This window comes from Lepus europaeus, chromosome 6, assembly GCF_033115175.1.
Source record: "Lepus europaeus isolate LE1 chromosome 6, mLepTim1.pri, whole genome shotgun sequence".
Taxonomy (NCBI): domain Eukaryota; kingdom Metazoa; phylum Chordata; class Mammalia; order Lagomorpha; family Leporidae; genus Lepus; species Lepus europaeus.
Genome location: NC_084832.1, coordinates 110,592,869 through 110,612,023, shown reverse-complemented (window position 1 = coordinate 110,612,023; position 19,155 = coordinate 110,592,869). Strand labels below are relative to the sequence as shown.

The 19,155-nt window shown below is 34.6% G+C and overlaps 1 protein-coding gene across 2 annotated transcripts in view; it reads right to left on the bottom strand.

Moving 5' to 3' along the window:
• PIK3C2G (phosphatidylinositol-4-phosphate 3-kinase catalytic subunit type 2 gamma) overlaps positions 1–19,155 on the bottom strand; it is a 445,304-nt gene that overhangs the window by 368,286 nt on the left and 57,863 nt on the right. For both annotated transcript variants that reach the window (XM_062194891.1, XM_062194892.1), the window contains exon 5: positions 16,897–17,011. In XM_062194891.1, the coding sequence (XP_062050875.1) occupies positions 16,897–17,011 (115 nt within the window). The remainder of the gene's footprint in view (positions 1–16,896; positions 17,012–19,155) is intronic.

Below are 19,155 nucleotides of genomic sequence, written 5' to 3'. Positions count from 1 at the left end.
AGAGAGCTGTATTTGCATGTTTATTGCAGTACTATTGACAGTAACCTAGATATGGAACCAACCAAGGTACCCATCAACAAAAGAATGGATAAGAAAGGTGATATATATACATCATAGAATATTATTCAGTTATAGAAAATGTCTGCTATCAATTTGACAACATGCATGTAACTGGAGGACAGTGAATAAATCAGGTACAAAAAGCCAAATATCACAGTTCTCACTCATATGTGGAAACTAATAAAAGCAGCTTTGATCAAAGTAGTGAGTAAAATAGTGGTCACTGAAAGGTTGCAAGGGTAGAGTAATGAGGGACAGAGGGAGTAGGGATAATAGGTATCAAAACACAATTACATAGGATGAATATGCTCCAATGTTCTATAGCACAGTAGAGTGATTATATTGCATTTGACAATTTATTATCTATTTTACAGAGAAGTAGCTTGGTGAGTTTGAAGTTTGACAACACACAAAAATAATAGATATTTATCATCATAAATGATAAATAATTAAGGAAATATAAGTAGTAATTACCCTGGTTTGATCATTACACATTCTATTTTTATACATGTATCAAATTATCATATGTACCCTGGAAATTTGTACAATTATTATATGTTAATAAAAAAGAAAAGAAAAATGAAAGGTTCTTAGCTAAATATTAATATTCAGCTGCTATGCGATTTTAGACTTACTAACTTGTCTTTAATTATTTAGAGCTATACCGTACATTAAACACTAGACCCATACAATTACTGGTTAATTGAAATGAGGCCATTTTGAATACAAGTTTGTGAAAATTATAAAATACAAATTGTATTTTGAAGACAACTGCAGAAACTATGTAAAATAGTTGAATATTTTTCTTTATTTTGATGCATGTTGAAATGCTATTATTTTGGCTATATTGAATTGAATAAACCATAATGTTAAAATTCATTCTTACCTGTTTCTTTTTATCTTTTTTATTGTGGCTAGTAGAAACAACTAAGACTACTATATGGCTCACATAGTAATTGGACAGTGCTGATTTAGAGATGATGAAAAAGAAGAGAGAAAAGCATTAATGAATGGAAATAAGGGTGTTATAAAGAATTTAATGAAAAAGCAGATGAAGAAAAATAAATTTGTGTTTAAGAATTCTAGAAATCATAAGTGGCCATTGTGTCACAGAAGATCCAATGCTTTGGGTGCTGACATCCCGTATTATACTCCAGCTTGCGTCCTAGCTGCTCTTCTGATTTAGCTCTCTGCTAACTCATCTGAGAAGCAGCAGACGATGGCCTAAGTACTTAAGTCCCTGCCGCTTATGTGGGAGACCCAGATGGAATTCCTGGCTCCTGTCTTCAGCCTGCTCCAGCTGTAGCCCTTTGGGGAGTGAACCAGTGGATCTCTCCCTTTCTGCCTTTGAAAGAGAGAAATAAATTGTTTAAAAAACAGTATTCTAGGTATTGGAAGTGGTTGGAGGAAGTGTTATACCAGCAGAAAAAGAAACAAAAATCATAGCTACGATGAGCACTTTAGTCAGAAGGGTTTGGGCACTAGGAGAACAGGTCGAGTTAAGGGTTCATGTGTTTTCACTGCAAACAATGTAGTTGTAGTACATGAGGCATGTTTCTCAATCTGGTCACATTTTGAATATGAGTGCTTAGCATGTTTTATTTAATAATTATGCATGAAACTTTGGCTGTTATATGAACTGAATATCTAGGATACAATACAAAGTTTAAGCTTTTTCTTAGTATATACTAGAAAATAAAATTTTTCTGCACATTCATTATTTATTCCCTCAACAAATATTTCATTCTAGCTATATGCTAGTTACTATCTTAGGAACTGTTATGAGTAGTCCTGTCATTTGAGAGGAAAATAAATGCTGAATCCTTGCAAATAGCTTTCCCTATTCCCTATTCATAAGTAGCTCATGTTATTTAAAAGTATTTCTAGGGAAAAAAATGCTCATATAAGGAGACTAATGACCCTAACAACCCCCCCACCACGCCAAAAAAAGGTGATATGGAGGTATTCAGATTTGTCTGTGGGCAAAGGAAACTTCCCAGATAATGTCTGCCTGTTGTATATTGATTCGCAGCACTCCCAGCACTCCTTGTAAACCCACATTAAAATAAGTGCATATCCTTGTTTTATGAGATAAGCATATCTTAAGCAGATATTTTATGAGATATTTCTTATGTGTAAGAAGGAGTCACAAATGTGTTTTTGAAATATTAATGTGTTTCACAGAAAAAATTCAGTTTAATTTTATAAATATGGAGGACCATCAAAGATATTTATTTAAGAAAACGCAATTAAGATTGGCATTGAATACTTAGAATGACTAAGTATGAAGTTTAAAATGAATATAAAAAATCTTAATAATACCATAATACTGCACAGGTTTGTTGTCTAAATAGTCATTTGACATCTGTCACTTAAATTTTAAAAAGAATTATTTATTTTCATTTTATTTAAAAGACAGAGAAACGGAAACAGATATTGTCCACGTGCTTGCTTCCTCACCAAATGATGGCTTATTCCCCAATAATCAAGGCTGGGTCAGGCTGAAGCCAGAAGCCAGCAACTACGTCCAGGTCTCCCACGTGGATGGCAGAGATCCAAGTGCTTGAGCCACCACCTGCTGCCTCATTGGGTACATATGAGGAGGAAGCTGGACAGGAAGAGAACCTGGGATTTCAAGCATTCCAGTATGGGATGAAGGCATCTCAAGCAGTTACTGAATTGATGCACCAACCACTCTTCACTTTAAAATGTCCACGATGTTACATCTATTTTACCTTATTTCTAGTAAGCTAGTCTTTGCAACTAATAAAACAGTCCCAGGATCAATGCTCCAAATGGTATTTGGAGCTGACTCAGCACAATACTACTCAACTTTATTGGTATACATTGTTTTCAGAGGAACTCTGAATCCGAAAAGTTAAATGTCATGACCTGGAGAGACATGATCAGGTGAAACTCGTAAACTAGGCTTCAGATTATGAGGTGTTCAGATTGGCAGGGTCATGCTTTTCAATGCCCTCCTTGGGTCATAAATTGATACCAATGGCTATACTCAAGAGGTAACTAGATCTTAGAGATCTAAATCTCTTCCTTCAAATGCCCCATTCCTTTTAGCCCTAAAAAAGCCAACTATCCCAATTCCTCTGCCCTTTAATATAGTCTTTTGTGCATGTAGGTTCTCTAAGTAAAAAAAATAAAATAAAAAAGAAAGAAAAAGAATGAAGTGAAACTGAATATAATGTAAGATTTTTTTCAGTCTAGAAAAAATGTTTTATAACCCCTCTCAAGTTTGCAGTTCCTTATCTACTAAGCCTTGCAGTCACAAAACAAAATTAAGTACGAGCGCCACAATATTTCTAAATGGAATTAATACAGCAGAGAGTCAATGATAAAAACACAGCCGTGAAGCTGGAGCTTTATGACCTTTGCAAAAATAGTGTTCACCGAGCCCCCAGGAGCTCTTTTTGAAGTATGCCACACAAAATTTGTGATACAGTCGCCATCTCAGGAAATCAAAAACTGATTTTAGTCCACCTCAAGAAGTCATTATTTTTCTCTCAAAATCTCCAGAGGAGAAACATTCATAGTTTGTCCTAATACAATATCTATATTCAGTAACTGAGACTAAAACAATACATTTGAGACTTATTAAATGGGCTAATTTGAAATAATACATAGTTCAAAGTTATCTAGCTAATCATTTTATTTTTAATAAAAACAGAGTACTAAGTTTATTTAAACTTCAATTATTTCAAAATTTGGGAAATTTAATAATGCTTAGAAATAAAAAATAAACGAATAGAAAAAATAATTTGGTAGTACATATTGGCTATTATAGTAATAGGTACAGTGAAACTAAGCTATGTACCTACAGTCACATCTAATTTGCTGTATCCTCTTAGAAATATCTTGCAACAACTTTGTGATTTGTTTGATCAAGCTTTCTGGTTAATGATGTTTCCACAGGGTGTGGGCATTTGGTATAGCATTTATGATGCTGCTTGGGAAGGCCACATTCCATATTAAAGTGTCTAGGTTTAAACCTTGACACAATTCCTGATTTCAGCCTTCTGTTGATATGCAACCTAGCAGGCAGCAGGTGATGGTCAAATACTAGCGTCCCTGTTACCCACATGAGAGACATGGATTGAGTTCCTGGTTCTTGACTTCAGCCTGGACCAGCCTCGGCTATTATGGACATTTGGTTAATGAACTAGCAGATGGAAGGTCTCTCCACTTCTCTCTGTATTCTAAATAAATAAAAAATAAAAAATGCACATTTTGACTCATTGGCAAATTGGGGCTGAAATATGCCTTGATTCTTCCACATAGCTGTATGAAAGAGTAATATACCTTGTCTATTTCTTTGTTTAAACTAAGTCAGAGTAGATTATAATATTTAGTCTTAAGCCATTGAGAATAATTATGCTGTTCAGCTTATAAAATTAAATCCTTAATTTCATTGAGAAGAAATCCTATCCCCACCACCCACCAAGAAATATAGCAACTCAGTTCTTACTGTATATGAGTGTAAGCTGTTACCTTAAACTATATGTAATGCATCTTTAGTCTTTCTTCACTGCTCAGTAGTTTTACTTTGAGTAAATATAAATCTAATTTATATTCAAATATTTATTTAATGAATTAATACAAACTGTGATTGGGATAACTAAAACTTTGAAAAAAATAGTACAGGTCTGTCTTAAGAAGAATATTTTAAAATACAAAGGATTCATTTTTTGAGCAAGACTTTCCCTCTCTTCTGAAAGAAATAAACATCTTAACTCCTAGGAGAGACTCAGACAGAGGATGCAGACCTTCAGGTAGATGGTCAATCTGACCAGGCTGATGGTGATCAAAGAGGTAGATGTGGCCTTCTTAACTTAAATTAACCTAATTGCTACACCACTGGCCCAACTAACAAAAAGGGAAGACCAAATTAATAAAATCAGAGATGAAAAATGGACTGTTAAAACAGATATCAGAAATAAAAATAATAATCAGGAATTACTACAAACAACTATAGCCCAAAAACTAGAAAATCCAGAAGAAATGGTTAGATTTCTAGACACATAAAGTCTTCCAAAATTGAGCCATAGAGACATATAAAACCTGAGAAGACTAATAACCAACATGGAGACTGAATCAGTAATAAAGACCTTGACAAATTACCAGCTAATTGAATCCAATAACACATCAAGAAGATCACTTACCTAGACCAAGTGGGACTTATCACTGGTATGCAGGGATGGTTCTACATATGCAAATAATTAAATGTGATACATCACATTAACAAGTTGAAGAATAAAAACCAAATGATAATCTCAATAGATGCATAGAGAACATTTGATAAAATACATCATTTCATGATAAAAGAACCTAAGCAAATTGAGTATAGAAGAAACATTCCTCAACACAATCAAGGCAATATGTGACAATCACACAGCCAGCATATATTGAATGGGGGAAAATTTGAAGCATTTCCATTAAGATCCAAAAGCAGACAAGGATGTCCATATTCACAATTGCTATTCACTGAAGTTCTAGAAGTTTTACTTGGAGCAATTAGGCAAGAAAAAGAAATCAAAGGGATACAAATTGGAAAAGAGGAAGTCAAATTATCCCTGTTTGCAGATGACATGATTCTATATAGGGGAGCCAAAAGACTCCTCACACAATAAAAAGTACTATGGCTGAGAAAGGATTTGTAAGACGAGTGCCATTTACAATAGCCACCAAAAATATAAATACCTTGGAATAAATTTAACCAAAGATGTTAAAGGTCTCTACAATGAATATTACAAAAACATTAAAGAAAGAAATAGAAGATACAAAAAATGGAACAATCTTCCATGTTCATGGATTAGTTTAATACCATCAAACTGTCCATAACTACTGAAAGCAACTTACAGATTCAATACAATACCAATAAAAATACCAAAGTCATTCTTTTCGGATCTAGAAAAAAGTCTCAAATTCATATGGAAACAGAAGAGACTCTAGTGGCTAAAGCAATGTTAAAGAATAAAAACAAAGCCAGAGGCATCACAATATCAGATTTTAAGACATGCTACGTGGCAGTTATAATCAAAACAGCCTGGTACTGGCACTAAAACAGACATGTTGACAAATGGAACTTGATATAAACCTCGCAAATTAATTCATGCAGCTACAACCAACTAATCTTTGACAAACCACCTAGAATCAATCCCTGAAGACAGTATCTTCAACAAATTGTTTTGGGAAAATTGGATCTATGCATGCAGACATATTTAACAAGATCTCTATATTATACCTTATACAAAAATCTACTCACCGTGGATTAAGTATCTAAATCTATGACCTGATGTCATCAAATTATTAGAGGAAAGCATTGGGGAAACTCTACAAAGCACTGACATAGGCAATCTTCTTGGAAAATACCTCAGAAGCACAAGTAATAACAGCAAAAGTAAACAAATGGGGTTATATCAAGCTAAGAAGCTTATGCACTTCAAGGGAAATGCTCAATAAAATGAATAGGCAACCAATAGAATAGGAGAAAATACTTGCAAACTATGCAACTGATAAAAGATTAATATCCAGGATCTATAAAGAGCTTAAAAAACTCAATAACAACAGAACAAACAGTCCAGTTAAGAAACAGGCAAAAGACATGAACAGGCATTTTTTTCAAAGAATGAAATATAAATGACCAACAGACACATGAAAAAATGTTCAGGAGAACTAGCCATCAGGAAAATGCAAATCAAAAAAACAATGAGGGTTTCACTTCACTCCAGTTAGAACGGCTATCATCCAAAAACTGAAAAACTAAATGATGGTAAAGATGTGGGGAAATGATGCTATAAGTACTGGTTTAATACCCGGATGGCTGCAATAGCCAGGTGTGGGCCGGTCCAAAGCCAGGAGCCAGGAGATTCATCTGGGTCTCACACAAGAGAGCAGAGGCTCAAGAATGTGTTCCATTTTCCACTGCTTTCCCAGGTGCATTACCAGGATCTAGACCAGAAGTGGAGCAGCCAGAACCTGAAGCAGTGTCCATCTGTGATGCTGGGACCACAGGTGCAGCTTTACCCATTATGCCACAACACCAGGCCCAACAGCAAGGTTTTTGAGAGAAAAATAATTAAATCATGAGTAAGAGTAAACAAAAACAACAAAAAACTGTAGTCCTTGTTGATGTCAGGCAATAGAATAATTGATAAACTTGGGAAGCAGTATTATCTTTCATGTATTATATGTATATTTCTGGAGAAGTAATCTCTATAACTAGATATTTATAAGCCTAGGTGAAGGTACAATGCTCATTACTCCCTGTAAGGAATGAAGATACAGGACTCTCTTTTACTCTCCAGGGAGTAGTGTTTTTATCCTCCAGATTTTTATATCTGTGCTAAACCCAATGGGACCTTCAACCTGACCAAGAATGAGCTTGATGGGAGTCAACCAAGTGGATAAAATCACAGGAAATGGATTATCCAGAAAACGCTTCTCCATAGTAATTAAACTTGAGGCTGAAGAACAGGAACACAATGGAGGATTTTAATATTGTCTGAACATACAAGATGGTTTGTATTCTTCTATTTCTCTAATTTATTCTGATTCTGATTTGCTAGTTAAGTATTCCATGCTTCATATTGCTGATAATCTTCTATTGGGATTTCAAGAGCCTAAAACATATCAACAACATTCATGTTCTAATTCTTTATTTTACTATGTCCATAATATATTGTTCTATTTAAAGTTTTGTCTATAAAATGGTTTCTGAGGAAAACACTTATAGCTAATGAAATTGTATTGAATTCCATGGTAAATAAAACATGCTATCCAGGCAGAATAGGTCAGAAAATGTCTCCTTAAAAAAAGAGTATTTATTTATTACTAGTTTATTTGAGAGGGAGGGAGCAGGAAATGGGAGTAGAGAGAGAGAGAGAGAGAGAGAGAGGGAAATAATGATTGAAATTGTAAAGCTCTTGGATTCTGGTTCACTCCTCCAAATGCCCTCAACAGCTGGGGCTGGACCAGGCCAAAGCCAAGATACAGAATTGAATCCAGTCCTCCCATGTGGGTGGCAGGGACTTGAGCATCAGCTGCCGCCTTGAATGGTGTGCATTAGCAGGAAGCTGGGATTGGGAATGGAGCAGGATTCAAATCCAGGGCCCTTATATGGGATGCAGGCATCTCAGGTGGCATCTTAACTGCCACACAAATGCCTGCCCAATGGGATATTTGGGAAAAAGTTTGGGTCAGTAAATTAAGAAGAATGTTAAATGAGTTGCACAAATAGTACAGATGATTTATGAAAAAGTGAATTTTTGCTTGTGAGGAAAGTTATTTTTCTTAATTTCACAGAATGTTACAAGGCATAAACATCTTAATTGCTTTGTGGATTCAACTCAATTTTTATAATGTACTGTTATGGAAAAGTGGGAAAACATTTTGCTTTCAGTGAGTCTGCATTCCTAATCATTAATATCCTTGGCCCAAGCACTTGGACATGGATGTGGGCATCCCCAAAGCAATGTCTTAACTCCAGAAACAAATGCCTGCCTCAGAAGTATTTGTAAAACAGCATCCCCAGGGACTGGCATGGAATAGCAGGTAAAGCTGCTGCCTATGATGCTGGCCTCCCATGTGGGTGCCAGTTGGATTCCCATCTGCTCCACTTCTGATCCACTTCCCTGCTAATGCAGGTATGGGCCAGCCCTGGCCATTTTTGGGGTAAACCTGTGGATGGAAGATATTTCTCTCTCTCTCTCTCTCTCTCCTTCTCTCTGTAATTTTTTCAAATAAATAAATAAACTTTAAAAAATAGACAAAAATATCTTCAGTACACCAATATAACACATTAAGTTTTGAAGATGCTGAGGGTCACAAAAGCATGGCATGGGGTGTGTTAGCAATTTGCTCTAAAGGAAATGAGAAGACTTTGAAGTCAACTTCAGCATCAAAGCCTATTAGGCATTACTTCAACCTCCCCACTCCCAGCACAGGGAAGGGTTTTTTGCAAAGTTCTCTTTTCTACCTGGCCAGGTAAACCAGGAAATGGACATCACTCTCTTCAGTCTTCTTACTGAAAACTCAGCAATTAGAGAAGAATAAACTTATATTGCAGGAAGTCTGAAGTCTGTCAACACAGCTAGGCAGACTTTGATCCTATGCCATTGTCTTCCAGTTCTGCTCCATAGGGGAACATTTAGAAATCATTGCTCTGCAGACCCGGCAAACTTTGTTTATCGCTGTTGTTCATTCTCCAAGACCAATGGCTTCCCCCCAAAATCATTTACTATTCTCTTAAAAATGGTCTACATGCCCAGTCCTCCCTCTGTCTGTGTATAAGCATTTGTACCAGGTAGCGTGGTGGTTAATCAGACTCCTACGATTTCCCTCATGCAATGATTTTTGTTTTTTGCCGCCCTTTTGCACATTAGTATATGTATGTGCTATTTCTCCTACTTTTTCTATTGTCAGTTCATCCCAAAGAATCTTCAGAGAGTGAAAGGGAAATTTCCCTTTGTGTCTATAAAAATTGTGTGCCAACATATCAGTAATAAATATAAGTGTAGGTGTTTGTATACACACACACACACATACAGGGGGAATTCAAAATTACATGGACATTTTCCATTAACTTTTAGGTTCATTTGCCTATGAATTTTTGAAGATATATATATATATATATATATATATATATATATATATATATATATGCGTGTATCCCCAAGGATCCACGTTGGAGCTCCATCCTCAGGGTGGCATTGAGAGATGATGCATCATTACGAGATGAGACCTCATGGGAAGCCCTTAGATCACTCTGAGAGCTTTCTTTCGGAGGGACTAAGGTAGCTTTCATGTGGTCCCTGAGCTCTCCTGAGTGGGAGATGTCAGAAGAGTGAGTCCCGCCTCTGCCTTGCTCTCTCGCATCCTGTATTGAGACATGATCTCTTGATCTCTTTTTCCCATACATACTCTCACTCTTGTGATGCCATCTACTTTTAGGCCTTCACTGTGGTGGAACCAATGGGACCATCCAATCTCTGGATTTTCAGCCTTTGAAACTATAGGCTAAAGAAACCCCTTTTTCTTATGTTAGACTGCCACAGGTATTTTTTCTATAGTAATAAAAAATAGGCTAATCCAATAGTCATCTTTATTTACGTTCATTCCTTTTCAGGATTTTACACACTTCTTCAATTAGCCTGGGAAAGCTAGGAGAATTCAATACAATAACAATATATGACTTGGGGAGGAAATACAAAATAGAGAATCACAAATATAACACTAGATAAGATGTGATTACACTTTCTTGAAACTGATACTTTAAATTAAGAGAAAAGGGGTCTTAGGTATTATTGGAGTTTAGGACATGCTATTCTAAAATATGACACCTTGGCATTTGGAAAATAGTAGAAGCAGAATGATCACTCTCAAATTCACCATTTCCCTTCTATCCTGAAGAAATAAACCTGCATTCCAGAGGACCTTCCTTAACCTCAAAGACACAGAGACTCCAGGGCAAATCTGAACAACTGGCCTTGCTGTTTCCTCCAGTTTATTACTGTTAAGCCACACTTACTTTGTCCAGTCATACTTCCCCCTGACTGGTCTTTCTTCAATAAACCTAAATATAAAGATACATGGGCTATCCTGCTTCTTTGAGTCCTCACTTCTGAAGGTCCCCATGTCATGCAAAACTTACGTTAAATACATTTGTACACTCCTGTTAATATGTCCTTGATGTAGGGACTTCAGCAATGAACCTAACAGTGGATGAGAGAGAATCTTTTCTTTCCTACAGCTACTTCATCAAAACTTGGTTGGTAATCAATTATTCATCATGACTACTTTAATAGATCAACTATCTGGAAGAAATCAAGTAGCTTAAGTTTTAAAGATTCACCTTTTAATCCAAAATAGATAAGTTGCAGAAGTAGCAACTAAATATAATTTATCTCTATCTTCATAAAACAGAATAGATTATGAAATATAGTTCTGATAACATAAAGGGAGCTTAAAGTGAAAAAGTCTTTCTCCATCATTCTGTAAAACAATAGTAACTTTGAGAGTAATAATACTTCTCTCCTCTTGGTTCATTATCATAACTATTTAATATTTTGAATTTATTTAATTCTACACTTCCCAGTCACTCAAAGCTATCTGTATACACATCATGAAAAGACTTGTAGAGGCTTAAAAATTTTACATTTGGAATTTAAGATTATTGAAGTGCAATCCTATAGCACATTTTCAAAATAGGGAAATATATTAAAAATCGTAGTTTTAAGAGATGAACTTGATGTCAAAAGGTTAATCTAGTATGGCAAAGCAAAGTAACATAGAGGAATATTTCACCTACTGGATAGGCTGTGCTTGAATATTATTTTTTAGATCATTTCAAAATTCCAGAAAGGAAAATTGATTTTTGTCCAATCAGAAATTTGGAAATGACATTTAGATCACACTTTGAGTGATTACGATTTGGCATTATTTAGTTAAATTATATGTAAATATTTCCTGATAAGAATTTTTTTAATGTTTAAATATGTCAGAATATTAGTGTTTTCTCTTCCTTGCAGTTTTCCTAAATGTCATGTACAGAATTAGAAACTAAGTGTACATATATATATACATATATAAAGATATATATATATATATATAAATATATATATATATATAGAGAGAGAGAGAGAGAGAGAGAAGCAAGCATGTCATTATCCCTAGTGAATTATTATCATTGCATTTTTTTGTTTGCTTATTTTTACATGGCCTTTTCTTGATACTGGATGTCCTTTGATACTCAGATACTCGACATGTCTCAAAGCTAATTGGTTACTATGCACCAGAAAAACTCGTCTGTCTTATATGTGTGTTGTTGCTGTTGAACTCACCAGTGAACTTAGTACTCATCTACCTCTCTCGACTCTGTGCATCCCACAGTTTCAATGTGTAACTTTTGTTTATTTCACCATTTTAGTACCCCACAAATTTCATATCTCCTATTTAACCCTCCTGTCACTAATTTAGTTCAGGCCTTGTCAACCTTTCAGTTCAATAATCTCCTAATTCTGCTTTCTAATTCTTTCAAAAAACACATTATTACTCAAATGCCATTTAAATTTTTTAATAGAGATAACTTATTTCCTTAATTCCCTGGAAACAAAAAGCCATGTTTATTGCCGAAATTATGTAAATAAAAAAAGTGAATAAACTTCATAGGTGTATAGTAGTTATTTCCAAGGTGGAACTACCCTAAAATTTTAGTGCATAGGATTTCATTGTTTTCCCACATAGAAATGTCCCTTTTAAAAAAATTAAAACTTAAATTTGTGGTTTGAATATGCATCTTTTGAACCTTTACAACATATAGTGTATTCTTTTGTGTCAAGATGCATGATGTTGTATGCTTCAATTAATTTGTATATTCCTTGCTGTATTTTATTTCATCATATATCATGATATATTTTATCATTATTTTAGAGTATTATAGAGATCTGGCTTTATCTTGTTTTTCTTTTTATTAAATATCATGAAAATGACTTTTTATCAATTTTTATGTAATAATTATTGTTTTCTTAGAAATATTTATAAAAGCAAAAATACTAAACAGAGTTATAGGCATTATAAAGCCTTTTTGTACATTTTTGAGAAAATTCTCTAGCAAGTGTTATATGAATTGATATTCCCAGCAGCTATTTGATAGTGTCCATTTTACCACTGAACTTCATTATAAATATTTTAATTTTGATAGGTAAAGATGCAATCTCAGTGTTCAATTGCATGTTTGTTGTTAGATTAAACGCTTTAAACATTCTTGTTGGGATGACATTGGTGCAGCAGTTAAGATACCACTTGGGATGTTCACATTCCATACTGGAGTGTCAGCAAGTGATGGTTCAAATACTTGTGTCCCTTCCACCCACATGGGAGACCTGGATTGAGTGCATGGCTCCTGGCTTCAGCCTGGCCTATCTATAGCAATAGCAGCATTTAGGGAGTGAGCCAGCAAATGCGAGAACTCCCTGGGTCTTGTAGTCTGCTTCTGTCTCTCTGTTCCTCTCCCTTTCAAATAAGAATATCTTAAATATGAAATATTATATGTTTCTTGTTGATTTAAATTCATATTAATAATCTTAGCCCATTTTTCTATAGATAATTACTTTGGAAAACAAAGTGTAGGTGCATTTTGTATATGAGAAGTCTTCTCAAAAAGTTCATAGAAAGAAATCTTATGAAAATCTATGCATGGATTTCAAAATTTTACACCAATATAGATTTATATTTTAATTGTATTTTCTACAAACTCTTAGAAATACTATCATAAATATAAAGCATCTTTGTATTCTCATTGATTAACCAAATGTGTTGCACATGTGTGTTGTTTATCCTATTTTGAATTGTATTATGATTAATGTATTCATACCCTTGCAGATACCTTGCAAAATTACAAACATTTTGACCCTATGCTCCAGCACGAAGGACTATTTTACTATTTCTGGTTTCCCACACAGTGTTTTTGCATACTATCAATTTGTCTATTTACTTGAAAATCATAGATAGACACAGAGAGATCTCCCATCCACAAATTCACTCTCCAAATGCCCACAACAGATGGCTTTGGACTGTACTGAATCTGAGACCTGGGAACTCAATCCAGATCCACCTCATAATTGGTTGGAATTCAACTGCTTGAGTCATTATTGTTATCTTTCAGGATCTGTATTGGTGGGAACATTGAAACAGCAGCCAGAGATGGGTATCAAACTCAGATCCTCTGATAAAAAAATGGGTGTGTTAGCCAGAGTCTTAGTTATCAGGATTAAAGGCTCACCCCTACAGTATCATTTCCTAGTGAAGAGCCATGGCTAGTCAGGGCATCAAATTCCAGTTTGAATTCGGACTTTCCTTTACTTCCTTTTTGTAAATATTTATTTATTTATTTGAAAGTCAGAGTTGCACAGAGAGAGAAGGAGAGGCAGAGAGAGAGAAAGGTCTTCCATCCACTGGTTCACTCCCCAGTGGGCCGCAATGGCCCACGCTGTGCTGATCTGAAGCCAGGAGCTAGGAGCTGCTTCCAGGTCTCTTGCACAGGTGCAGGGGCCCAAGGAGTTGGGCCATCTTCTACTGCTTTCCCAGGCCACAGCAGAGAGCTGGATCCGAAGTGGAGCAGTGCCCACATGGGATGCTGGCACTGCAGGCAGCGGCTTTACCTGCTGTACAACAGTGCCGGCTCCTCCACTATCTTATCTGGATGGCTTTAAACGAAGTCCCAGATTTCTCATCTACAAAGTTGGCATCTTTATAGTATGTCTCTCATGGATGTGCTCTAAAACTGAGATGTCTACCCAATATGAGGTAACCAAATAATCAGTACTTAATGGCAATTGCTGTTACTATTGTCACTGTGATCTTAGCTACCTGAGTAGTTCAAATGAAGCATAGTATAAATTTTAGTATAGCACAATTTTTTTACTTATTATATTATTAATTTAGTGTATATTGCCTATATAATGAACAGATTTCCAAGTCATTAAGGTTGTAGTTTTAGATAAATTACATAAAGTACATTATTGAATAACTAATATATGTCTCTTTGCATTTCATAAAACGTGGTAATAATTATTCTGCATATTCAAATAAACGATACCACTGCAGGTAGGATATTTATCTTAAATAAAAAGCAAAATCCCAGATTTATACAAATCTTAATCCCCACTATGAGTAAATGACTATAATTAACCTAAGATAATACTTGATACTTTTTCTATTTTTAGAAAACTCACTTAAATGAAGTTTTAAAGCAATTAAGTGACTGTGAAAACATTTTAAAATGTATCATATACATTTAAAATGTATTATATTAATCTAAATCATATGAATATGAAGTATGAGAAAGATGATCTGCACAACATTTCTATCAGTCAACAACTGAGCTTCCCATCTATGGATGCTTCCCCTATATCCTGGATCTGTTATCTTGGCATCAACCAAAGCCCAGATGTATATTTGGAAACCTGCCCAATGAAAAGATGAGGCTAAAGGAATAATCAATGTAATATTACATTTTCTAAAGTATCTTTTCTTCTGTGCTCTTCATACTTATTATCAAAAACATATATTGACAGAAGATATTGCCTAGTCACTGAGTAGGTTAGTGAATTCTAAGAAACAAGGAACAAGGGGGGTATCTGTCAGTTTTGTGCAACAAAACATCTGTGATTTCATCTAAATATTTACTAGTATTTTATAACTGATAACATAAAAAGGGAGACAATTAACATTAAAAGTTATTTAGAGTTCACATTACAAAATGACAGACTGGATTGGTTGATGAGAATATCATTAAATTAGCCAAATTACTAGCAAGATATTTTCAAACACATTCATGGTAGAAACATGAATGAAACACTTTGATTTCCATAAGGTTGTTGTCAATCTTAGGATAGTTGTAGAAATGCAAAGGAGAAATGTGAATGGCAATTTAGCTTTTCAATGTCTTAGGCTTTAAAAACTTCAGTATTTAGAATATTGTGCTATACCAGAGAGAAACATTTCTTTTTTAAAAGTTGCATTATATTCTGAAGGCTGTTCTCTGAGGAATTCCACTCAAATAGTTATTATGCAAACGTAAAAATTAGTTTTCTATCAAATAAGTGTTTGAATTGGGTACATAAGAGAACAGACTTTTCTCATTATTTTAATGAGATGCTTGAATAAACAAACATGTTTTAGAGTTTAGTGTTCTAAAAAAATATATAATGTTCATATTTAAACCTCATGTATCTTTTAAAACTTCTCTATTTAGTCAACATGCTAATATTATTCCAAACCAAGTATAGGCTTTTTATAAAAGATTTTATTTATTTTTTTACTATGATTAGTCATAATCAATTTTGTTATAGATAGTGTGACCAACTTGTCCTAATTTTCCAAGGACTTTCCTGGTTTTAAAATTTATGGAATAATGATTTTTCTACTTTTCACTTGCTGAACATTATGGTTTGTGGTGCATTAAGTCTGTGATTATAAATTATATTTGAATTGTTATTGCAAAAATTAAAGAAAAGGAAAGAAATGAGGGAGAATTGAGGGGTGGGGAAAATTGTGGTCCTCTTCCTGGAATTGTTTCTGTAAACTACATGATATCTGTTCTCTTTCAAGTAATAAAAGTTTAAAAAGAAATAAATAAAATAAAATAAATTTGAAATTTCCAAGGGGCTGGCACTGTGGAAAAGCAGGTAAAGTTGCTGCCTGCTGTGCCAGCATCCCATTTGGGTGCAGGTTTGAAACCTGGCTGCTCCACTTCCGATCCAGCTCTTGGCTGTGGCCTGGAAAAGCAGTAGAAGATGGTCAAAATGCTTGGGCTCCTGCACTCATGTGGGAGACCCAGAAGAAGCTCCTGGCTCCTAGTTTCAGAACAGCTCAGCTCCAGCCTTTGCTGCCACCTGGGGAATAAATCAGGGGATGGAAGACTTTCTCTCTCTCTCTCTCTCTCTCTCTCTCTCTCTCTATCTCTTTGCCTCTGCCTCTCTGTAACTATGCCTTTCAAATAAGTAAATAAATCTAAAAAAAAATTGAAATTTCTGTCTTATGAGCCACCTGAATCCTGAGAAAATTGAGACTGTCAGCACCACTAGTCACAGGTCACTTAGCTATCTGTTGCCATAAATACACATAATATATAAACAACCAAGAATAACACATCAATATGATACACAAAATTTAAAATTCACTGTAAATGGGTTAATGATGCTGCTTATAAGAATACAAAGTAAAGCCTCTGAGTGAAATCTATTTAAAAGTAAAAAAAAATTACTACTTAATTAATACTAAGAGATTCAACAAAAATCAAAATTGGTTTAATATGATACTTACTTCTGTAAAAATTCTTCAGAGCCACATATACTTAGGAGATGATCTTTGGGAAATAGCTGGTCTTTTGTACAAAAATTTAGCGTTTCTGCAATTAGGTCTTTGACAAGACAGTTAGCTAAAAACAAAGGTAAATAAAAAAATCAGTAAGTGTTTTTCATATACCAACTTGGAAAATTTTTTAAGCATAAAGAATGGCAAGCTTATTATGAAGTATCATAACCATTTAGCTCCATCAGCAGATATTAGAATGAGATGAATCTCATTTATTAGTCTGATTCATTTTAGAGACTCTTGTTTTTTAAAAAAAAAAAGTTTTTAATTGTTTCATCAGACATAACTTAAAAACGAATTGAGTTCCACATGTTAAAACCTTTGTCCAGCCGTGGTGGCCATTGGAGGGTGAACCAATGGCAAAAAGGAAGACCTTTCTCTCTCTCTCTCTCTCTCTCTCTCTCACTGTCCACTCTGCCTGTCAAAAAAAACAAAACAAAACAAAACAAAACAAAACAAAACAAAACAAAAACAAAACAAAACAAAAAAAAACAAGACCTTTGTGATGTTGCAGCTCTGAAATTCTGCATCAGATTTGGTAAATACTTGGGAAAGTCATAGCCTGGTAAGTATTCCAGGGATGTTTTCTTCTTTGTTGTTTCAACTTAAATGAGACATATTGTCCTTGCTAAGGTGCTATCATGATAAAATAATTCTTGATTAAATATTTTTGGAACACTTACAGTAGTTAATATTCAAATTCATACCTTGATATTGAGACAAGTCTACAATTTCCATATGGTTTTAAGTGTTCTACCTTGAAGATCTGGGATTATTTTAGTTGATTTACAAGGAAAAATTATTTTACTACTTTGGAACAGTTTCCTCATTTCTCAAAAGGGTTTAAAATATATTTTTTTTCTTCAGGAATCTGGTACGAGGTTAAAATTTTTAAACAGTAGATAAATGTGGACAATAAATGTGTGTGATATCTTTGCTTTGAATGTGATTGTAAGTTTTTAGTGAACCAAAGGAAGTGTAGTGGACTGTACTGACGACCATTGGCCAACAAGGGTTTGTATAGCAACTGCAAAACGTAGATTCCCTTTGTCTCAGTTTTGTCAGCAATTTTTACACTTTGCTATGGCTTCTTTTACTTCCTGACTCAAAAAAAGCTAACAAAAAGTAGTGCAAGTGTTATCACTGCCACAAGTAATAAAAGTGATGGATTTAAAAATGTAGGTTTTATGGTAGACCAAGATGCCATTAAAGAAATGGTTGGAGAAACAAATGGTAAAGATTCCAGGAAATTAAGGATTGTCTAAATATTTTGACATAGAAGGGAGCACTTCAAGCCTACTCCCATTTGGGAATATCAACTGAAATGGCATGAATTGAAGCTAGAGGAAAATAGCTACAGAAAACTGTTGACCATAACGGCCTTGAAGAGAAGGTGAGAATTGGCCTTTCTATGACAGTACGAAAATATCTCCAAAGGCATGAATCTACTTCATTAATTAATCTAGTTCTCCCTTCTCTAGGTCCATATCCCTTATGCTACATGGAGTGAGCACGAATCATTGCTTGTCACAATTATCTTTCCAATTTATATGAAAGACTCCATAACCCCATTTCTGTGTGGTCGTGCTATTCTGGGCCTTGGTTTGATTTCTCTGACTACCTGCTTCATGTCACTCTTTGGGCATTTTGTTATTACTTACAATCCAGCATGTCTAAACTTGAAATCACTATCTTCCCCTTAAATTCATTATGGGTCGATAAGTTAAAATTTTCTCCATTTTTTAAACCAACAAATACTCTGTCTTCTTTTAGAGTTCATAGTTGTGATTTAATTTTAGCTAATAGAATCCATTCTACAATTTCTTATACTCTCTCACTTCATGCAACCTTTCTTGTAATCCTAACCATGTTGACCACTATACTGGAAAGATTAAAACTCACTTGAGGTTCTCTAGTTATCCTACTGTATACATCAGATCAAGTATTCTACTACTCCTCATCTACCCCTTTAAACTGCTCCTGTTTTCCTAAATTTCACTTATTCCAACTGTGATCCTTCTTCCAACACTAGGTTCCAGCTCCATTAAACATACTTTTCTAAATCTATTCAATGTCCTCCACTTTAAAAATATTTCCCCTTTTCTTACAAGGTTATTTCCATTCAAACTTCCACTGATTCCATTCCTTTATTCACATTGTTTTTTACGTTCTCTTTAATATCAAACTAGTTGGGTCATAAACTTTATC